Raw genomic sequence first — 23,010 nt, forward strand, 5'->3', positions numbered from 1 at the left:
CTCCCACTGGTTTGACAGGCCAAGCAAGGCTCAGCCGTTTATCACGTTACAGTAATTAAGACGTGCTGGGGCGGGGGGCGCTTGGGGGGCTCAGCCAATTTAAGCATCTCACTCTTGATGTCAGCTCAGGTCTTGATCTCGGGGTCCTGAGTTCGAGTCCTCCACTGGGCTTAAAATAAAAGACATGCTCTGGACTAAAAAGCTCCTGGAAGTTTTGGGTTCTGGACAATCTCTCAACCCCTTATGGCTGACCAATCCCTTTCCTTCATCAGGAAAACACAGACGCCCCCTGAGTGATGAGCACGGACGGCACAGGCCCCGAAGCCAGCACACAAGCCAGCAAGTGCCAGGCCAGCGTGATAGGCACACGCGCAGGTCCCGGAATTTTCAAGTAGTAAGCAGCAATCGCTGATCATTTGGGCCAACCTGCTCAATTTACAAGGTGGGAAACTGAGTCCCACAGACGGGAACTGGCTGGCTATGCAGGCATCGTAAAAGGAAACCTAGAGCTACAAACTGTCCAGAAAGCCCGCCATTAGCCACAGCAGACCAGAGCCGACGGAGCCACGCTCTCCCCGTTCGGCATGGCGGCTCCCAGCCAGGGCTGAGGATGTTCACCAAATCCCTACAGAGCTTTATCCAACTATCCTCCCTTCTTTCTGGTAAGTCCTGGGGTCGAGGGTGGGGAGGAAACAGAGTGGAACAGGGGCAGATGGAGAGAGCTCTCTTCGACGTACCGTCCCCTCCACCTGGCCCTCCCATCCACAGCAGGGGGTTCTGGCCTCTGAGAAACTGACCTCACATCGATTGTGGGGGAGCCGGCTGCCTCGCTGGAGGCTAAACCCTGAGGTCCAAAGATTTCCAAAGCCATCGAAGCTTCTCTAAGTGCCAGTGATCTTGTCAGGGGAGAGAAGACAGAGAACCCGCCAGTGAAACACCCATCACCTAGTTCCATTCCAATCAACAGTAAGTGCTGGCCAAGGGCAGTGCCCGGTCAATGCAGCACAGGCAAGACTGGGATATGGGAGAGAGGGGGGTCCTGGGCCCAGCCTGTGGGGGGGGGGGAGGACTCGAGAGAGACAAGGTGCTTTTTAAATAGCACAAGACAGAAAGGACCAGTGAGAGAGCCAAAGCTGCCCACAGAGGCCTGCCGCTGGCCCCTCGCCACCCACCCCCCCCCCCCGTGCTCAGAGCGCCAGCCCCATGCCCTGAGCCTGGACACCAACCCTGTCCTCGGAGAGCTCCCAGGTGAGCTGGGTGGACACACACGGAAGGCACCTGGTGGAAACGTGGACATGTACTCCGAACCCTCATCCCGAAGACAAATAACACAGCTGCTTAGTAAACTCACGCAAGCCTCGCTGCCTGACTTGTCACCGGTGTGTGAGCCCTCCCTGTCTCCTCCACCAGAGACAAGCGCTCGGAGGCACCCTGGCCGACCCCAGGCATCGCAGCAGGTTCCCACACCTGTGGGCGCCGGAGGGCGTGGCAGCCAGTCCCCAGAGCCCATGCTCCGCGGGCCCTCACACCATCACGTGTTGAAGGACGGCCCCACCAATGTGTGTCGAGCCCAATGCGCATCCCCACGGAGAACAACCTAGGCTGCTCCGTCTCTCTGGGCGGCCCAAAGCAGTTCTTCCGGGAAAAGGGCCTTCGGGGTGGGTCAGGAGGGAGCCAGGGCTCTGAGATTCTCTAGACTCTCCCAAAGTAAGCCTCGCTCGCTGAGCGGGACTGCCAGGCTCTGCGAATGTTCCAGTGGACTCCCGCCCGGAGAGAGCATTTTAGGGGAAACTGGGGCTGGGCGGCACCCATCAAAAGCCCAGAGCAGCACAGGCCATGGGGCAGTGACAGGACATCACATTTGACTTGTATCATCTTTTATTATACAAAATAGAATTCCATCTATGTCACACATTCATCCTTTCTATAAATCTGGCTTTTAAAAAATCCCCAAGGGCGCAGTCTCATCTGTTCTCTGATTTTCCTTCCAATGATGTCACAGCTCAACTGCATTCGGTGCCCTCTCAAAGGACAAAAGCAGACAGGGACGCCTTGCGGGCCCTTCCCCTGGCCCGCCCCGGCCTGCCCGCAGGACGTATGGCTCCCGTCACCGTCTGGACCACAGCTGCTAGGGACAGTCAAAGCATGAGAATCAAAGTGGCAGCATATGTCATCGCCTTCACCAGCCTGTCTCCAGAAGCACAAAACCAGTCCCCGCAGCTGGTCCTCTGGGGACCAGCTGTCACGGCGATGTGGTGGCGCTGTCCCCAGGCGGCCGAGCATCCCGGGCTTCTCTTTGGGCAGGCCTGGACCAGGGCCTTAGGGGATCTCTGTGTCCATGGTATAAATCTGAATGAGATCAGACACAATGTTATCAATGATTGGCTTGGTAAGGTCGTCACTAAACACCTAGAAAGGAGAAGGAAAACAGGTTCTGATTAGACTCCCTCTGCATCAGACAAGGCACCCTCCAGTAAGCGCGGAATCACACTGCATAGGGGAGATAGCCCGGGGACTTGGCTATCACAAATCATGGTGGCTCTCTGCAAAGCCAGTTTACTTCCAGCCTGCCAAGGCTGATCACAAAGCAGAGAACATTCCAGATGGAAGAGGCCTTGGTGATCACCCAGCCCAGATGGGGCAGGGAGTTGGTGATCGAGCTGGGCCAGGAGTCCATTTCCAGGGGTTAGCAGGCCAGAGCACCTGGGCCAGACATCCTCCTGACCGTGAGCGAGAGCTCATCAAAGTGTAAAGTGAATCCCCGGGCACCCAAACTACGAGGAGTGTGCAGCTCGGGGCTAACCCTGCATGTTCCCAAGGAAGTTCTGGCCCTTGCCCAGCCCCTGGGAAAGGACCTCTAGGCCCCTGGCACGTCCTGCCTGATGAGAGGGTCTCGGATTCCCTGAGGGCCCTGCCAGGCCGTCTGCGCCGACAGCGTGATTCCTGGTGGGGCCCCGGCTTCACGTCTGGGGGGCAGAGACTGAGGATCTGAGGTCAGCCACGCGGGAGCCCCGGGCCCACAGGACCGACCCCCACTGAGGTCCCCGGACGCCGGCGCTCGGGGAAGCTTCCCCGGCGGCGGCATCCTGCGCGCGTCGTCACGCGTCACCGCGGGTCGGACCGCACTGCCCCACGACCCCCCTGGCCAGGGACCCGGAAGCCCGCCCCCGGTCTGTCCCGGACCCCGCCCTACGCCCCTTTGGTCCTTGCTGACTCCCCCCTGTATCCTCTCACTGTAAGCAGCCATTGTAACGGCCGTAAGCACGAGTAGGACGGCTCTGCTGAGTTCCGTGGCCCTCCTAGTGCAGCACCGAGCCCGAGGGTGCTCTCGGGGACCCGTGATGACATGGAAAGTAAAAGGCAAAACGAGGAGATCTTGGTTTGATGCTGTGGCCCACCTTGGGCCCAGGGCTTGCTGCTTGGGGAACCAAAGTGCCAGGAGGGTTAAGATTTTGGGGCAAGCCAGGGCAAAAACTAGCCCCGAGTCCACCCCCTCTGTGGCCCCCAAAGAAAGCTAGGACCCTCCAGAAGCCACTACTGCAGGTAGGAAACAGTGACCTGGAAATCCCCTAAGCCCTGACTCACGGAGATTGGCCATCTCACCCCAGATTCTGGGTAGAAAATCAATGCTTCAGAAACATGTGTGTTCCTGGAGACCCCAAGCAGAGAAACACCATTAAAAAGTAGTCCAGGGGGGCGCCTGGGTGGCGCAGTCGGTTAAGCGTCCGACTTCAGCCAGGTCACGATCTCGCGGTCCGGGAGTTCGAGCCCCGCGTCGGGCTCTTCTGGGCTGATGGCTCAGAGCCTGGAGCCTGTTTCCGATTCTGTGTCTCCCTCTCTCTCTGCCCCTCCCCCGTTCATGCTCTGTCTCTCTCTGTCCCAAAGATAAATAAAAAAAAAAAAAAAAAAAAAAAAAAAACTTAAAAAAAAAAAAAAAAGTAGTCCAGGGCCAGAAGCTGGAAGCAGCCCAAGTGTCCATCCACGGAGGAACGCACAGACACAATGTGCTCGGTCCACAGCATGGGACAGAATTCAGCCTTAGCAAGGACAGAAATCCTGCACCTGCTACAACATGCTACGGCTTGAGAGGCACCGCCCCGTCTGACACGGCTTGGCACAAAGGCCCGCCTCGCCACTGTCACACGCCAGCGGGGGCAGGCTGCTGGGGGAGAAGCACATCAGGCTCGACCGAGTGTCCCGACCCACCCCCAGGAGACAAGTGACCACAGACAGGCGGTTACTGCAAGGAGGAAAAGCGTTTCCCAGCTCAGACTTCAGTGTCCCGGGGCCGGGCAGGCGGGGGCGTCATCCGGAGCCGCTTATCATTAGGCAACTGGTCCTTGCGTGTCACGAGCCCCGAGGGCAGCTTCGGCTGCTCCTGGCACGTGTGGCCCAGAGCCAGCCAGAACAGGTAAAGAGCTGAGTGAACGGGGATGCGCCACCCCATCCTGCCCGGCACCTTTCGCTGGTGAGGGCCATGCACGGGAGCCAGAGGCAGCAAGGTGGCACCCAGTGAAGTCCAGGAGCAAGCGAAAAGAAAGGAGAGAAGAAAGGAAGACACAAACAGAGGCGAGCCAGACGATGGGACACAAGCGATGGCACCACAGGTCTAAGCAGCCCAGAGACGGGCTGCCGTGCCCACCAAACGTCCTGTGTGAGCGGGGCCAGGAAGTGGCAGCCCCTTGTGCTACCACCCGATTCCAACAGAGCAGGGCCACCACGGTCACATGATCTGGAAGCCCCCGAGAAGCCCTAGCACGGAGCAAGATGCCTCTTCAACCCCATGCTGCCAGAGGAGGCACGTCTCACCTGAGAGCGGGACGACACATGCGTGTGTTCAAGGGTGCACAAGCGCCTACTATGTGCCAGTGTGCTCAAGGGCGCACGAGCACCTGCTACGTGCCAGCTCTGGGCCCTGGTCATAGGGCGGCGGATAGAGCAGACAACATCCCTGACCTCCAGGCACTGACAGTGCGACTGGGTGGGGGGTGGGCAGTCCCGCAGGCAATAAAGGACATAGAACAAAAAGCAGGAAAAGCTGGGTGTCCGGGGAGGGCAAGCAGGCTGGGGGAGGAGCATCAGGAAAGGAGAGACATCATCGGAGCCCAGAGCGGCAGGACGGGAGGGGCAGCCAGGAGCACGCGCGGGAAGGCACCCAGGTGGCACCCTCTGTTCATGAAACAGATGACACATTTTCGATTTCTGGCCACTGGGGGTTTTGCAGGGGACGAAACCTTCAGTCATCGAAAATACTGCTTGCAGAGGACCTCCTACAGGGCAAGGCCACACAGTGAGGGGTTATGACAAAGGAGCAGCAAGCTTCAAGTATGGGAAGGGACAAACTGCAAATGATCTCCAAACTCCAAAGTCGATAGGGCTGCAGAAGTCCTTGAGGGGAGCAGCCCTTCCCCCAGACTCGCCCTGTACAAACAGCGCTGTGCGTTCGGCAGGTCTGGGGGAGGCCAACGAATCTTCCAAGCACCAGGCTCCTTATCCGCCCTCCGGCCACCCACCCCGCCCTCCACCCGTCTGTCATCCATCTACCTGTCTGTCAGCAGTCCATCTTTTCAGAGGACCCCCTATAACTTCTCCTGATGCGAATCCACGCACATTAAGCCCTGATCTACAGGAAGCTCCCACTCGGTCCCATAAAAGCGCTCGGTTGAGCAAAGTGGCTGTCAAGTGGCGGCCATCCCCACCCCGGGACACTTGGTGATGTCCGGAGACACTTCTGGTCGCCATGACCGAGACAGGGGATGCTCCCGGCACCTACAGAGAGTGATCTAGCCCCCAACGTCCACAGGGCCAAGGCGGAGAGCCCCTCCTGCCTTAGACTACTGTGACGGGCGACGTTCGAGCCTCAATGTCCCGCAGTGGCACGGATCTCCCTTCACGGATAATCGCTACAAGCAGACACAGGCACCCGGGTACCGGCACTCCGGAAAGTCCTCGGGCGAAGGAAAGCAGAACACTCAGCAGTCACCTCACCTGCCACCACGGCTTCTCGGCCTCGGCCTCGGCGGGCACCTCGACCCCGTAGGCCTGCAGGGCCAGGTGGAGCACTGCCACGGCTATGTGCTGAGCCCGGAACCGGAGGCACAGCCCCCCGTGGTAGCTGTCCCGCAGCAGGGCCCAGGCAGTGACGGAAATGGGGGTCCGCTGCCAGCTGTAACGGTTCAGCCAGTTCTTGAGGGAAACCAGGTAGTGGAGCAGGTACTGCAAAGACACACCAGTCAGCCGGTTGGCCTTCAGGGCTCCAGTCCCTAGCCGCCTGACTCCCCACTGCGAGGCGCTGTGGCCCCTGTGTCCACCCGCCACTCTCTGCTCAAGCCCTCCAACGGCTCCCTGCGTCCCTTAGGAAAAAGCCCCGCTGGGGGCGCCTGGATGGCTCAGTCAGCTGAGCGTGTGACTTTTGATGTCAGCTCAGGTCTTGACTTCAGGGTTGTGAGTTCGAGCCCCATGTGGGGCTCCACACTGGGCGTGAAGCCCACTTCAGAAAAAAGAATGAAAAAGGCCCCAGTATCTTCCACTGGCCCCCCAAGCCCTGCCAGCCCTGCCCTGCCCCACCCCCTACCATGTGGGAACAGGCCAAGCACGGTTCCCTCGTGGCCTGGTCATTGACCGCTCCCTCTGCCTGAAGTCCTCTCTCCCCACGGAGCCGGTCCCCGTGTGCCCACCCACTGTCAACTGGCGGCCCCGATCCCGGAACCCGCCTGGGCCGCTCTCGAGGGCCACCCCTGCCACAGTGCATCTCCATCACGGGGCCCCGCTCTCGTCAGCGTCAGAGGTCATTCGGCACATCCCCCTGCCCAACTCCACACCGGCGCCGGAAATAGCGCCCTCGTCTTCCGGTCCGCACATCGTGCCAGCCTGTGCGCCCAGCCTGAGGCCGGGGACTGCCCAGAGACAGGACGCCTGCTTTCAGGGGGACTAAAACTGGTGACTGTGTGTCCCGGTAGTGCTGCCCTTGGCTGTGAACTCTCAGCGACCCGTCGGCCCCGCTGCCTGTCAGCTCTCGCTTCGGGAAGACAGCCGCTTTGCTTGAACCGCCTGGTCCACAGGCGTGAACACACAGGCGTGGGACTCTTGCACGCCACGGGACAGGGGGCTCAACTGCTGCCCTACACCCCGTCCCAACCCGACGGAAGGGGAAGGCCGCTAGGCTCAGGGTAACGCTGAGCCCCGCTCCCCTGCCCGACAACCCCCTTGGCCGCGGCCGCTCGTGCCACCAACTGAAAGCATGACTGTTTCAAAATCTCCACCAGGGGCTTCTGGGATTAGAAAGGCGGTTTGGAAGGGGGGGGGGGGGGGCGGAGGGGGCGGAGATTACAAGAACCCCCGGGGTGATGGGGTGCTTTTGTATTTTAACTGCGCTGGCGAACAGACGAAGGCAGGAACGTGACGAAATGGTGCGGCACCGTGCAGTACACGTAAGAAGCAACAACCCCGGGAACCCCTGGCTATTGCAACAACTGCAGGGTCCCACAGCGTCTCTGTCCCAAGTAGGATTCTCTGTGTTACTTCCTCCGACTGCTTGTAAATCTACAATTACCTCAATACAAATTTCAGTTGGGTTTTTTATTTATTTTCTTAACGTGCATCTATTTTTGAGAGAGAGAGAGAGAGACGGAGCATGAGTGGGGGAGAGACAGAGAGAGGGAGAGACGGAATCGGAAGCAGGCTCCAGGCTCTGTGCTGACAACACAGAGCCCGACGCGGGACTCGAACTCACGAACCGCAAGATCATGACCTGAGCCGAAGTCAGAAGCTTAACTGACTGAGCCACCCGGGCGCCCCAATAAAAATGTCAATCAGAAAAGAGGCAAAATCCTGGTCACGACACCCCCGTCCCAACCCCCCACTGCCCCACATGTGTCCCTGCAGGCCACCTTTCCAAGCTGCCCACATCGGGGCCTGGACCCCAAAGCATCACCACATCCGAGTACTCGAAGGGTGTCTCACAGTCCTGCTGGGCCTTGCCGGCTCCTAGCCGTTAAAAGTGTGCCACTCAACTCTGTGACTCAGCTCGTCTTGTGGGTTTGTAAGCACAGCTGAGCAGGATGTGAGCTCTGCAGCCGAGCGGCACCTCTCGGGGACAGGGCCTCAGGGAGATCACGAAAGCAGCCCCGTTTCCCCGTGGCCCACTGAGCATACCATCTATGTGAGTCACGGGGTCTGCCAGGGCTTTGGAGAATCACACGGATCTCGGCTTGTGGCCTTGGCCACACAGGCAGAAGGGCAGACGCCGACATCAGAACTGCCTGAGAGAATCCCGAAAGCGGAACAAGCGAGGCCACCAAGCCAGTCACCGTGTGCAGCCAGGGGCCCCCAGTTCCCAGCGGTGGCTCTGCTCTGCCTCGCACACCCGACATGTTCTTGAGGGTTCAGTGGGTGCCGTCTCAGGACAAAAGAGAAAAACGAGCTCGTGCCTCCGGAGACAGTTGCCAATTCCCCAGCATGTACCTTGTGTGGGTGCTGGAAGGAGACTTGGAAACGCAGGACTCTCAGCATGAGGAGTTCACACTGCACTATACTGTCCCGCAGGGCCCAGAAGCGGGAGTCCAGCTCCAAGGGTTCACTGCCCGGGTGAAAGTACCTGCACGGAGAGACAGCAACGCTTATGGCAGCCAGGGAAGCTTCCGTGAGGAGCCCCTCGAGTCAGGTGACATCCAGATACACACTGCAGCGTTCTTCGGCCCAGCCTACTTATGTTTTGCTTTTGTTTTGTTTTCTTGAGTAAGAGATAGAGAGCGCGCGAGTGGGAGAGGGGCAGAGAGAGAGGGAGACGCAGAATCCGAAGCGGGCTCCAGGCTTCGAGCTGTCGGCACACAGCCTGCTGTGGGGCTCCAACCCAAGATCCGTGAGATCGTGTCCCGAGCGCAAGCCGGACGCTTAACCGACTGAGCCACCCAGGCGCCCCTCCTACTTATGTTTTTATGTCATCCTTCATTTATGCGTCTAGGATACGGTATCAGAACAGTAACCAGCAGACAAAAAGCAGCCCGCTTCTGGCTTTAGCCCTGACGGGCTGTACCAATCCCTCGGCAAGAGGTCAAGTGTAAAGATGACCTCTCTGCACCTGCTCCGGAGGGACCGGAAGCTCTTACTCTGGGCCCAAGGAAGACATGTAAACATATCATGGGGCTGCTGCGTGCAGAAGACTCCACGTATTTCAGCTGTTTGTTTCCTGGACCCTACTGTCCTTATTGGCACCACATACATCCACGACAGTCCCAGCTACGCAGGATCACCAACATGTACACATTCCCACTCAAGGGACCAAAATTCTCTGCCGACGATTCAGCCTCCCTAGCTCTTCACTCACGGTCCAACCTCCCCACAGAACACCCCCCGCCCCCACCGGGTGCCATGTCTAATTAGCGGTCCACACAATGTCCCCTCTGCCAGTCCTCCCTGCTGGGGACCTGGCAATTACAGGTGGACTCTGGCGGCCCTCCCTTGGTTCCCTCGCCTGTTCTGCTCTTCGTCTTGAACGGTACGCTGTGAGCCTGTCGTGCTTGGGGGGTAAGGAGTGCTTTTTCTGTTCCCTGTTTATTAAAAGAGAAGCAGCAGAAAACAGTTTTCTTTTCTCATCATGAGTTTCTAGAAAGGTTATGCCATGCTGCTATCCGTAACTCTCCATAAATCGCTTCCTCCCGGGCCCCCTGGGTCTCCGTGCGGCCCGGCTGGCTGGACCCCCACGTCCTTCTGCGATAGGAACAGGGCTACCTGCGCCCCGAGGTGCCGCCCACAGAGCTCCGCGCCCACATGGGGACAAGAGATGCTTGCCAGCAACTCTGACTCCGTTTCTCACACCATCTCAATACAGTAATTGCCTGACTCAGTCCACACAACACAACTGGTTTGATCCATCCTGTCCACAAGTCCAGGTGAATCCTCTGACGCCGGGGCCTCTGCCGTACCCAAGTCCTCCGCACTCCTTTGGCCTGTGACGCCTCCCTTCACCTGGCCTCGCTTTCTCTCCCACTGACCCCCATGGCTTTCTGACGGGCTCCTTCCTGCCTCTGCTGCTAGTGCTTCTTGCCCCGGTTCGAGACCACCCCCACCCCCCCACCCCCCCCGGCCGGGGCTTCCTTCTGGCACCTCTCAAATGCCTGCGCCCGGGAGCCATTACCTGTTGGACACGTTGATGATGTCACGAGTGCGCAGGTGCTGTTCCTCCACTTTGCCGGCCAAGTAAAGGGCAGACATGGCGACCAAGTAGGGGTCATAGGCGTCCAGGTTGATCTCGCAGAAGAACTTATGGTAAATGGTGCAAGCAGTGGCAACGGCAATGGACTGCATCCCTAGCTTGACACCTACCGAGGGAAAGCAGGCAGGAGAGGAGTCAGATCCAGCGCCCGCCCTGGGCCAAAGTGAGCGGGGAGGCGCGGGGTCGGCCCGGAGGGTGTACGCCCCTCGCTCAGACAAGCCCCGGGCCCTGGAGCCCAGCTGGCTGTGGCTGCTGGGTCTTCCGCTGGGTCCTCGACCCGAGGGGTTCTGAGCCAGGCTTCTCAGATTCTAATGGGCTAACAAGCCCCTGGGGGGTGGGGGGGAGTGCTCAAATGCAGATCCCACACTTCCACCAGGCCCCCCTCACCACCACCACCACCACCACCACCACCACCACCACCACCACCGAGACACCCAAGCTACGGAATTTAAGACCATATAAGGACAAGCAAGGCTTCAGACGAGTCCTCACTTAGCACTTGGGCCTATCGGCTCCCGCACAACATCGCGGCCGGGACCACACCGGGCTGTGTGTCCGCTGCTACCTTAGCAAGCATTTAACTAGAGGTCACCCCCACGGCGCACCCAACAAAAATCCTGCCGAGATGACAGCAGGTGAAAAAGGCCTCTACCACAAAGTCCCAGTGTTGCCACTAAAGATTTTACTCAGCCCTGGTTTCCTTGTCTGAAAGTGAAAAAAGGTGAAAAGCCAGCAGGGTCGTTGCCAAAGGCAACTGCGGGCAGGGCAGGGAAAATAGCAACACCTGTGACCTCAGACAACCCCCCCCCCCACCTGGGGAAGGACAGTGACACCCTGAAAAGGGAATGGAACACGTGCTGGTTTGATTTGGGGGTTAAAGCCCAGCTCCCACCCCGCCTCTGGACGGCTCCTAAGGTAACCACTGCACTGGGTCCCAGAACCAATGATATAAATTCGCCGTGAGCAAGGTTAAGAAGAGAAGGTTAGGGGCTCCTGGATGGCTCAGTCGGTTGCGCGCCCAACTTTGGCTCGGGTCACGATCTCGCGGTTTGTGAGTTTGAGCCCCGTGTCGGGCTCTGTGCTGACAGCTCAGAGCCTGCAGCCTGCTTCGGATTCTGATTCTGGGTCTCCGGCTCTCTCTGCCCCTCCCCCATCCGTGTTCTGTCTCTATCAAAAATAAATAAAATGTAAAAAAAAAAAAATTTTTTTAAGAAGAGAAGGTTAAATGACTCCCAATAGACTGAAAGAAGGTGGCAATCACGTGCAATATCGGCCAAGGTCTGAAATGAGTCTTAGACGGCTAAATTGCAGGTGTCAGCAGGGCGGGTTCCTTCTAGAGCCTGCAGGAGACAATGTTTCCTTGCCATTTCCACCTTCTGCAATCTTCTATGCTCCCATCGTTACATGGACTTCTCGGCCTGTCACTTTGGCCTCTCTCGTTAAGGATGTGACAGGTGTGGGGACAGCCTGTGGGGACAGGTGTGCTCTGTCTGTCTGTCTCAAAAATAAATAAACGTTAAAAATAAAAAAAAATAAAAAAAAAAAAAAGGATGTGACAGGTGTGATTATCCCGGGCCTAGTGAATAATCTAGGATAGTTGCCCCATATCAAGATGCTTAATCCCACCTCCAAATGTCCTTTGCTACCTGAGGTAACAGTCACAGGTCCTGTGGATTAGGATGGGGACATCTTTGCAGGACTAGTATGTAGCGTCACACAGAGGGCTAGGGCATGTGCAACACATTGTACAAAGAAGTCCTTTAAGAGTGGTACCTCGAAGAGCTCTTAGCAGTTCAAGATTTGAATTTCAGTTACATAGACAGTTCCTGCAGGGGACCCCTCGCTCCTAGAGGTGTCAGATAAGGTGGTATCACTGCACATGACCCTCCAAGTCTTGTTCTACTTTTTACATTTTTTAAAATGTTTTCAACGTTTATTGATTATTAAGAGACAGAGCGTGAACAGGGGAGGGGCAGAGAGAGAGGGAGACACCGAATCCGAAGCAGGCTCCAGGCTCCAGGCTCCGAGCTGTCGGCACAGAGCCGGACGCGGGGCTCGAACTTTGGAAGGGTGAGACCATGGCCTGAGCTGAAGTCGGATGCTTAACCGACCAAGTCACCCAGGCGCCCCCCTCCTCGTCTTGTTTCCTGTGGCAAATGCTCAAAGCACCGCCCGCTTCCCTGGTGTCCGTGGCCGGTCTTCCTCGAAATGAAATGTACAGATCACTGGGCTTAACTGTCCTGCATCATTTCCCCGGCTCTGCTGACCTTGACTTGACGGCCGACTCCCCCAAACCCCTTTCCGGGCACAGTGCGCACGAAGTAACAAAGATCGGAAATAAAAGTGTGTGCCAGCCGAGCAAGATACTGTTGCCAGAGACGGAAACAATGTTTCCACAGGAACCTCCTTCCCTTCATTGTGTCGCCTTTAGGAGTAGCGGCGCCCGACACCCGTGTGGACACCCTGGCGGGGCTCAACACGCCAGCCGCACCCTGGGTCCGCGGTGTGACGCGACCTCGGCGACAAGGGTCGTCAGGAGCGTCACCAAGGGCCGCGCCAAAAGCCTCCACGCGACCCAGCGCGCGGGCAGGCAGGCAGGCGTGCCCGAAGGCACGGTAGGCCACCCGGCCGCGGGCACCCCGACTCGGCCACCTCCTGGCTGGGGCCGGCCCCTTTCCACGTCCTCTCCTTGGGCCCCCGCGCCCGGGCGAGACACGGCCGTGACCGTGGCCGCCTCGCGGCTCAAAGCCTAGCACGCGGGGCGCGGACGCACCGGGGCCTGTGCCCCCGAGCCGGGCCTCTCCCCCCGGGGCAGGCCGGCCGCGCCAGCCCCGCGTCGTGCGCGTCCCCTCTGCGCGCGGCGGCCTCCCGGGGCGCCAAGCCCGCCTCCCCGCCGCGGTTACCTGCCTCCATGATGAACCGCGTCACTCGGAAGTGCACCCTGGCCTCGGGCGCCGGCCGCCCCTCGGCACCCCGCGCCTTGTCCCCTGCTCCGCCACTGTCGGGGCCAAAGGCCTCCATGAGGCCCCGCCCCGCGGCCCCAGACCCCCCCGCCGTCAGGAGAAGGGGCCCGCGCGCGCGCGGCGGCCGGGTCCGGGGGGTCCTCGCGACCCGCGCGGCCGCCCCGTCCCGTCCCGTCCCGGCCACCCCGCCCCGGCCCGCCCCCGCCCGTCCCCCGGCAGCAACCCCCCCTCCCCCGGGGAGGGGATGGAAATGACCGCCAGGCCGCGCGCAGGCGCGGGCGCAGGCGCACAGGCCGGGCCGGCCGGGAGGCTGGCTGGCGCCCGCCCTGTCCCCGAACACCACAAGCCTCGCCCTAGAGCGCTGACGCCCCGCCCCTGGGAGCCCAGTATCCCGCCCCCGAGAGCCTCAAGTCCCGCCCCAGGGAGCCGCACGCCTGGTGCCCGTGCAGCCCGGGACCCGCTGGGCCGCTTCGCGAGGTCACGGGCACCCCCAGGCATCTTAGCCGCAAGCCCCCGCGGTCCCTCTAAGGCGTCCTTCCAGCCTGCTGGCCCAGCGGGGTTTAGGCCTGGGAGAGCTGGCGGCGTCTGCCAACCCCGGGGCGAGGGGCGCTTACGGGTGCTTTCGCTGGGACGCCGGCGGCTCCCAGCAGAAGAAAGCGTGTGAGTCAGTGTCAGCGTGCGTAAACGCTGAATCCCGCGTCACCAAAGTCCCCAGACAGGCCGATGAGCCCCGAAGGGAATGTGCCAAGAGTGACGGTATCACGGGGTTTTGTCTCTGGGGTCTTCCTCTGCGTCCCTGAGAGGTCTGGCTTCCGCTCACCTTCCCAGCCTGGCACACGTTAGGAGCTCACCAAATGAATGAACATTGTGAACCACCCAACTCACAATGCCATGTCACGCTTCCTTTGTGTGCCTTCCACAAGCAGGAAATCATGCATCGGGCCTCAGATATACAGCACCAAAGGGACTCCGCCGCCAACGACTCAGTCCATCTGGGTGGTTCTGATACAGCCCGATGGTTGCCATGATTTGAGAGAGTTGAGAACCTTGAGAGGAAAAAGCCACTGCTCCCAAGCTCTTCCGCCAGGGTGACCGCACTCCGCCGAGCCTCACGCGCCCGGGACAGCCTCGTCTCCTTCCGCAGCTGGCCCGAGTCTTCTCTCCACACCAGCTGGGGTTGTTTCCTGTGGCTGCTGTCACAGGTGACCCCAAAGGGAGGGACTTAAATCTTTCCTTTCCTCTTCCAGCTGCTGGTGGCCCCAGATGTTCGGTCTCTGCCTCTGGTCTCACCTGGCCTTCTCCTCTGTGTGTCTGTGTGTCTCCTGTTTCTCTGTTACCAGATAAGGTCACGTGCACAGGTTCCAGGGGTCACGACACGGGCACGTCTTCTAGGGGGCTACTCTTCGGCCCACAATACCAACCACCAGCCAGAGGGAGCTTCCCGAAACGTAAGCCGGAACGGGCTGTGCCCTGCCTACCACCTCCCAGGGCCCCTTCAGCTAACCGCTCTCGGCTCCCACCGCTTTGCCGTCCGTGCCAACAGCCTGGCGCGGCTCCCCGGAGGTGGTAGTCTGCCACCTGAGGGTCTTCAAAATGTTCGGCCAAGGGGAGGGACTCGCGTCGCCCACCCTGTCCCCAGCTCTCGCTGTCTGCGGCAAGGCGCGGGCCCCCTGGGCGGAGTACCTGTGTGCGCTGCGTGTTTGTGCGCGGGTGCCCGTGCGCGTGCGGGTGGAGGGACCCAGGGCCCCAAGCCCCCTGTGCAGCTAACCCCCGTCATGCCTGGAGCACCGTGTCGCTGCTGACTGTCCCCTACCCGAGGCCGAAACCCAGACCACGCAGAATGGCAGCCGAAAGCGGCACACCGCGCACACACACCCCCCACACTCACCTACAAACGTGCACACGCATCAGGCACGCCCCCCTCCCCGCGCGCGCGCACACGGAGAGCTGCACCGTGCATACATGTCACACACCCAAATCCTATCACTCTGCCCTCTGGCCCCCGGGCCCGGGCCCGGAGGCCTGCAGGTGACCTCCTCATCCCCCGTGTTTGTCAGTTAAACAGCACGGCTGGAACTCCTCCCCCCCCCCCGCCCCGGGCCTTTTGTGGTGTGAAGTCTCAGCTCAGCAAGTAATAGGTGCCTGTGAATGTGAGTCAAGGGAATGACTCAATGAACACATTAATTTTTAAAACCCTGGGTCACAGGGCACCCTCCTGGCAGGCAGCCTGGACACAGTGGTTGATAAATGAATAATTCACTAGCCACCAGTCGGAGCCAGCAAACCTCCAGGCTGCTCCGCTCTCCCACCACCAAGCCACACCCACGGTGCCGCCGGCCCTCCCTTCCCGGTCACCTGTCACCACTCCCCGAACGTGGCTTCCCCCCTCTCACCACCCACCCATCCCCTGACCTTGCCCCGGGGATTATCTCCAGACCCTGTACAGAGAAGGATTCTGTGACATTTGCCAACACTTCCTCCAATTGCCTTGGCAATGGCGCCGTCTCCTAATGAGGGAGGGAGGGCTCGGGCTGAGGCTCAAAGGGTGGGGCAGAGAAGGGAGAGACGCACTGGGGGCGCAGGGGAGAGGCTGTGCCCAGGCCAGGCCACTGGAAGGCTGGGTGGTCTTCATCAAACACAGGGGATGGTTTCCAAAGTGCTGACCCTGCCCACCTCCTCCCCAGTGGCCTTCACCCTGGGAGCGGTCGGTTGGAGAGCAGCGTCATCCAAGTCCGGTCCCGTCACCTGTCCTTGGAACCTGAGAACGTCGCTCTGCTGTAACCCCTTCTTGCCCACCTCGCCCCCTCTCCTCCAACACCTCCCGGGCCTCCGATCGCTCGCCGTCAGCGAGCCCAACCGCCTTCCTCTGGGTCCGCCTCCGGGTTTCCGCTGCCCTCTTCCCTACCGCCCTTCTCGGCTCCGCAACTCGGAAGCCGTGGGTGTCCGGGGGCGGGAAGTCCAAGACCAGTGCGCCGGGACAGTTGGCTTCTGGTGAGGACCCTGTTCCGGGTTGCAGAAAGCCAAGTTCTCACCGTGTTCTCACGTGGTAGGAGGGGCAAACCACCGTCTGGGTTTCTTTTATAAGAGTACTGATTCCACTCATGAGGCTCTGCCCTCGGGAGCTACTCAGCGGCCCCGCTCCGAATACCATCACCTTGGCCATTCGGTTTCACCATGCGGGTTTGGGAGGAGGGACACATTCAAACCCTAGGCCCACCGAGGTCATGTGCCGCTTCCAAGCTGTCTCCTCCCAGCGACACCTGTGGCAGGTGACCTCCCTGTAATGCAGGGTCTGGCTCCTTACTTTAAAGTGTGACGGCCGACAGCTTCGAAGCCTCATCCTCCCTGTCCCTTGTGCCCCACACGTGGGCAAGCTGATGTCAAAGCCTCCGGGCTCCCTTCCTCGGCATCAGAGGGGAGTTCGCACCACCCACAGGAACCTCCGCCCCTGCTCTAGCTCCGAACACGACAGAGACACCCCCGCACCCGCTGCCCGGTCTCCTTTCCAGGCCCTCTCAAGCCGTCTTCTGACCACCTTGGGGACCCGCCGTGCGATCCCAGGAAGCCTCAATGTGTGAGTAAGGAACCTTTTCAGAACCTCTTGGGGGGTGTGGTGCCCTCGGTCTCCATGCCCAAGGCAAATTTGGGGGTGGGAGGTCAATCCCGTTTCTAAAGGGGGACCACAACACACTCCTTCCTGCCCCAAACACTCTCCTCTTGTGGACTCATCGCCCCCACTCTCCTGGCTCCCTGCCTTCCTCCCCCACGGACTGAGTGCCTGCATGAGCCAGGCTCAGGCCTGCTGCTGGGACGAAGCAGACAGGGTCTCCCTTCAGTTGCCTTGCCCTCCTCCCCCACCTCGCATGCTGCACACAAAGCAACCTTTGTCAAACCAGAGTCTGGTCGGGGGCCCTCCCTTCTCGGAGCCTGCAAAGCCATATTAGCTGCCTGGACACAGCTCTATTTACCTGGCAGGTCAGGGTTCAGTTTTACTAAAGAAGGTGGAAGTTTCCTTACCAGTGGGGAAACTGTGGGGATAATGGCTCTTGGTTAAACTACTACCTGAGATTATTTCCTTTTTCACAGTTTTGAGTAAAAACCAGCTCTACAGAGAGAAAGATTGAACAGCTCTGAACACCCATGAGATCTCGTGTGACCAAGTTGGACCCCAGAAGTGTGGAGAGTCGGCATGAGGGTTAGAAAACCCACTCCAGCAATCGACATGTACAAATAGCTGCTACAGCTCCAGAGACAAAAAGTAGCTTCGTGGGTGCCAGGGGCTGGGGGAGGAGGGGAGGGGTGTTGGGGGAGCAACGGAAGTAACTGTTACTAGGGACAGGGCTTCTTTGGGGAAGTGATAAACACGTTCCGGAATTAGATCGTGGTGATGGCGGCACAAGTCTGGATATACTAAAAACCAATGCATTGTATAGTTTAAATGGGTGCATTTTATGGTACGTGAATTATATCTCAATAAAGCTGTCGTGTAAAAACATTACCATGGATAGCTGTGCCACCAAGGACAAAATCCTCCCATGGGGAGAAGGCGTTTCGGAAGGGAGAGCCGAAGACTGGCCAGCAAAGGGAATCAGAGGGCAAAGCTGTGCTGGTGGAGCGACCCCAAGGTGTTTTTCGAAGGACTAAGGCTCTGCGCGGACAAGCACACAGACCCGTGCAGCAGAAGCTGACAAGCCGGGGGGAGGGCAGTAGGACAGCTGCAGCGAGGGTGGTGACACTGTGCTACAGAAAGGTCCGGGGACCCTGGGGAAGACAGGGAGTTCAGGGAAGACCCAGAGGTGTAACACATGCCCTCAAAGTCCGGAAATGGGGCTAACGGTATCAATTCTGAAACCCAAGACTCTGAGAGGCGAGGCCCCTTGACGAGGAAAGCTTGGGTCTGGTGGAAACATCCTGCCTGTCATTCTGCTTACCCGAGGCCCACCACCCAGACTGAAAGTCGATGCAGACAGACATCTTGACCCGAGTCCATCTGATGGGTGATCTCCTTCACCCATAGGCCACTTGAAAACGGAGACAGGGACCAGAGCGATGTGGCCCCAAGCCAAGGGATGCCTGGAACTACCGGAGGCTGGGAGACTCCTCGCCTCGTGCCCTGTTCTCGGAGGGAAGAAGGCCTGAGGAGGCATAATTTGTCCGAGGGCGCTGAGAAATAAAACAGATGAAGAGGGTGCAGATGAAGAAATCAGATCCAAGAAGGTCAGGTGGCTTCTCAAGGTCACCCAGCACATGGATGCCATTCCAGACGTGGCGCTTTGAGCTCCTGGCACAGTACTTTCCTTGTTATCCTGAATGGGCCCCATTGGGGTTGGAAAGTGAGGCCCTGACCGGTGTTGCCATCCTTGCCAGCGCCTCTGTCCTGTGTGCTGTGTCATCGTGCCCTGTACGTCTCTAACCGTAGCCCTCCCAGTGTTTCCACCAGACCCTCTCGGGGTTACTGTCCACAAAGCCTTTCCTGTGGTTGGGACCACTGAGGCTTGGGGCCAGAACCGCTGCCTTCCTCACTCTCCCCCTGGCTTCCTCACTCCCATATCTTTGGCCGTGGGGCCAGCACAATGCAGATTGTCACTCACATGTCCACCATCATTTGACCAACTCTGTGTCCAGGCTCAAAGTCCAGAGGGAGAATCTGATTGGATGAGCCTAGTTAATGAACACATCACCCTGAAACAGGAAGCCACCTTTGGTCAGCTAGGGGCAGTCCAATGTTTGTTCTGGTCCCTGTGGAAGGGAACGTGTGAAGGGAGGCAGTGACCGGCCAACTAGGTTCGGGAGCCCAGGGACATCCATTCGACGGGGCCACTGCAAGCACACCTGCGTCCACTGCCTTGGGTCCACACTTCGTGCACCACTCCCTTACACCTAGAAAGGGACTCAGAAAAGGACAAGTGAAGCCAGTCACAGATCTTGTCTCTGCTATTTGTTTAATGGGCAGGGAAGTCAAACCCTCATGGCAGGCAGTCAATAGAGGCAACTATTAGAAGAGTTACAATGTTAGGGAGAAGTCAAGCAAGCGAAATGACAACAAAGTGCTTCTGGACTGGAAAGGGAAAGACAAAACTCTCTCTTCACGGATGATACAATCTTGTATACAGAAAATCTGAAGGAATCCACAAAAACCAACCAACCAACCAAACAACAACCTATTAGACTGAATAAAAAAGTTCAGCAGAATTCTAGATCAATATATACCAACCAACTGCATTTCGGTACCCTATCGAGAAACAATCCAGAATGAAGTTAACGGTTCTATTTACCATGGTATCAAAAAGAATAAAATACCTAGGAATAAAGGTAACAAAAGAAGGGCAAGACTTGTACGACAATATCAAACAAGATCTGAATAAATAAAAAGACATCTCAAGTTCATGGGTCAAAAGACCTATTATGAAAATGACAATAGTTTCCACATTGATCTACAAATTCAGCACTATCCCTATCAAAATTCCAGCTGGCTGTGTGTGTGTGTGTGTGTGTGTGTGTGCAGAAATTGATGAGCCAATCCTAAAATTCACATGGGAATGCAAGGGACCCTGAAGAGCTAAAACAATCTTCAAAAGGAACAAACCTGGAGGATTCACACTTTCTGATTTTAAGTGTTTATTTATTTATTTTTGACGAGGGTGGGGGCAGAGAGAGAGAGGGAGGGAGAGAATCCCAAGCAGGCCCTGCGCTGTCAGCACAGAGCCTGACGTGGGGCTCGATCTCACAAACCCTGAGATCAAGACCTGAGCCAAGATCGAGAGTTGGACACTTCACTGACTGAGCCACCTCGGTGTGCCCCGTGATTCCTGTAGCTTGATGGTAACTTTTAAAATCAATAACTGTGTCGGGGCACCTGGGTGACTCAGTCGGTTAAGCATCCGGCTCTTGATTTTGGCTCAGGTCATGATCTCAGGGTCATGGGTTCTAGCCCCTCATTGGGCTCCGTGTTGGGCATGAAGTCTACTTAAAAAAAAAAAAAACAAGCTACAGGCCTCAAGACTGTGTAGAACAGTCTGTGTAGAGCTGAGAGCCCATAAATAAGAATAGCCTCTTCTACCAATGGCACTGGGACAACTAGACAGCTGCCTGCAAAAGAATGACATTGGATCCCCTATCTCACACCATATACAAAAATTAACTGAAAATGCATCATAAACCTAAACGTAAGAGTCAAAACTATAAAACTATAAAAGTCTTGTATAGTTTAAAAACTATAATACTCTTTTATAGTTTAAAAACTATAAAAACCATAAGCATAAATCTTTGTGACCTTGGATGAAGCTGCGAGATCACGACCCGAGCCGAAGTTGGACAGCCAACCAACCGAATGACCCGGGCGCCCCTAAACAGTTCTGTTCTGAGACTGGCTGGGTTGGAAGGTACAGAAAAAAAAAAAAAATTAAACAGCTCTGTGATCCATAGCACACCACCGAGAAAGTGACTTGTACCTGGAATATATAAAGAACCATTACAACTCAATAAGAAGAACACAAATAACCCAATTAAAAGGGGGCAAAAGATCTGAATGGACATTTCTCTGAAGACCGTATACAGTGTGCCGTGAGTTTGTGAAAAGATGCTCAGCACCACTAGACATTAGGGAAATGCAAATCAGAACCACGAAACAGTACTTCCTGCCTGCTGAGGTAGCTCTCACTAAAAAGACATAATAACAAATGTTGTCAAGGATGTGAAGGAATTGGAACCCTCACACATTGCTGGTGGGAATGTAAAATGGTGCAGCCACTATGGAAAAGTTGGGCATTTCCTCAAAAAGTTAAATATAGAGTTATCATATGGCACGACAATTTCACTCCTAAGCATATACCCAAGAGAAATGAAAGCATATGGCCACACAAAATCTTATACGTGAATGCTTATAGCAGATTTATTCATGATCGCTTAAAAAGCGAAAACAACCCAAGCGTCCGTCAACTGATGAATGGGTAAGTAAAGTGTGGTCTCTCCATACAATGGAATATTATTGGGTCATAAAAAGTAATGAACTATTAATAGGTACTACAATGTGGACGAACTTTCAAAACGTTATACAAAGTCCAAGAAGCCAAACGCAAAAGATCGCATACTGTATGATTCCATTTATATTATTTATTTTGAGAGCGAGAGGCAATGTGTGCGAGCAGGGGAGGGGCAGAGAGAGAGAGAGAGGGAGAGAGAGAGAATCCCAAGCAGGCTCCGAGACAGGGCTCGATCTCACGGTTCGGTTAAATGAGATCTTGATCTGAGCTGAAATCGAGTGCAGCACCTAACCAACTGAGCTAGCCAGGTGCCCTGAATTGTCTACTTTAAATGGGTGAGTTGGTGTGTAAATTACGTCTCCAGAAAGCTGTATTTGTTTTTAAATGAAAGCCAGAAGGAAACGTTGAAATTGTTACTGCCCTGGGGCAGGTCTAGCTAGAAGCTAAAGCAGGCGGTCCTGAGTGAAGGCCACCTCCAGGGTCTCAGAGGCCCTGTGTGAAGCTGCCAGGGAGTAATGTCAGGGGCCAGGTGTCAGCATGGGGGGGACGCGTCCCTGTACTGTCTTGGAATTTCCTGTAATTTCAAACCAAACACAAAACAAAACAAAACAACGATGTCACATGCGCCGGCCTCTTATCTGGAGGCCCTGGAAGATTCTGCTTCTAAGTATATTCAGGTCATTGGCAGAACCTAGTTGCTTGAGGCCGTAGGACTGAGGTCACCATTTCCCTAACACATGGCTGCGGGCTGGAATTCTTCTCATTATCTTTGAATCTTTCTTACTCCCGTCTGGTCTCAGCTGGAAAATTCTGCTTGTCAGGACTCCTGTGACAACCTTGGACCCAGCCTATAATCTAGCCTAACATTCCTATATCCGGGTCAGTTGGTTAGTAGCCTTAATTACATCTCCAAAGTCCCCTTGGCCATGCAAGGTAACATCTTCATGGGCGTGACATCAGAGGGCAAGGGTCACCAGGGCCGCAATTATGCTTAGCAGGAGTGAATTATTTAAAAGCTATGTCGTTGTATGGTGACAGATGGTTGCTACACTTGTGGTGAGCAAAGTATAACATATGGAGATGTTGAATCACTCACTATACTGCACACCTGAAACCAATGTCACATTGCATGACGACTATATTGAAATGAAAACTAAAGAAAGAAAAAGTTTAAAAGTGAATGAATGAATGAATGAATGAATGAATGCTATTTGGGATACAAACCCCCCAGAATGGGTGAGGAGTTGGGTGTCGGGGAGGAGGGAGGGGAGCATCAAGGACTTGCTCCCAGTTTGGGGCAACCCAGGGGGAAAGGCCTGGGCAGACGTGAGAGGGACCGAGGTCACCCAAGAGGAGAGTGGGCCGCGGGGAGAATGCCCGGGGAGGGTCCGGCTGTGATCCCCTCCCGGGATGCTCTCCTCCCCCTCTCCCGCCCCAAGCTCAGCCTGCGGTTTTCCTCCGTGGACCCGGCTTTGGAGGGCCAGTCTCCTGTCTCCTTCGTCTGCGAAGACCCCCCCCCCCTCCTAAATCAAGGCCGGAAGGAATCCCAGGGAGCGCGGGTGGCCGCCCGCCCCTCCGAGCCCGGCGTGCCCGCTGCAGCCTGCCACTAGGGGGCAGAGTAGTCTACACCGAAAGCCGCGCCGCTGGCGTGGGTGCGGGTGCGCGCACGCGCGCGCCCCTGTGCTCGCTCCTGGACGGCGCGCTCGTCTCTGGGCCGAAGGAACTCCGCTCACTCCCCCTGCCAGTCAGAGCGTCCTCCCCCCTGCCAGGTGGCTCACAGGATCCCCTTGGCCGGAAACCGGAAAGCGGGCTCTGAGAATAGAGAGAGGTCAGCGAAGGGGGAGCCCAGCGG

At 57.1% G+C, this 23,010-nt stretch overlaps 2 protein-coding genes across 3 annotated transcripts; one reads left to right on the forward strand and one right to left on the reverse strand.

The window, feature by feature from the left end:
- Positions 1–1,860: 1,860 nt before the first annotated feature.
- CCNQ (cyclin Q) lies at positions 1,861–13,371 on the reverse strand. 2 transcript variants are annotated; one of them, XM_045473214.1, is made up of 5 exons: positions 13,117–13,371; positions 10,136–10,319; positions 8,464–8,596; positions 5,989–6,216; positions 1,861–2,409 (listed from the first exon to the last, which is right to left on the reverse strand). In XM_045473214.1, the coding sequence occupies exons 1-5, from the start codon at positions 13,232–13,234 to the stop codon at positions 2,320–2,322; spliced, it is 753 nt and encodes a 250-aa protein (XP_045329170.1). In that variant the 5' UTR covers positions 13,235–13,371; the 3' UTR covers positions 1,861–2,319. The 2 variants fall into 2 exon arrangements, with proteins under 2 accessions (XP_045329170.1, XP_045329171.1); XM_045473215.1 differs by having other exon boundaries at positions 1,861–2,349; positions 13,117–13,369.
- Positions 13,372–13,899: 528 nt separating this feature from the next.
- Positions 13,900–17,455, forward strand: LOC123594481. The gene is made up of 6 exons (XM_045471208.1): positions 13,900–14,014; positions 14,229–14,378; positions 14,535–14,624; positions 15,861–16,167; positions 16,466–16,750; positions 17,263–17,455. Exons 1-6 carry the CDS (start codon positions 13,900–13,902, stop codon positions 17,270–17,272), a joined length of 957 nt encoding a protein of 318 aa, XP_045327164.1. The 3' UTR covers positions 17,273–17,455.
- Positions 17,456–23,010: the final 5,555 nt, after the last annotated feature.

Source organism: Leopardus geoffroyi, chromosome X (genome assembly GCF_018350155.1).
Source record: "Leopardus geoffroyi isolate Oge1 chromosome X, O.geoffroyi_Oge1_pat1.0, whole genome shotgun sequence".
NCBI classification, from domain to species: Eukaryota; Metazoa; Chordata; class Mammalia; order Carnivora; family Felidae; genus Leopardus; species Leopardus geoffroyi.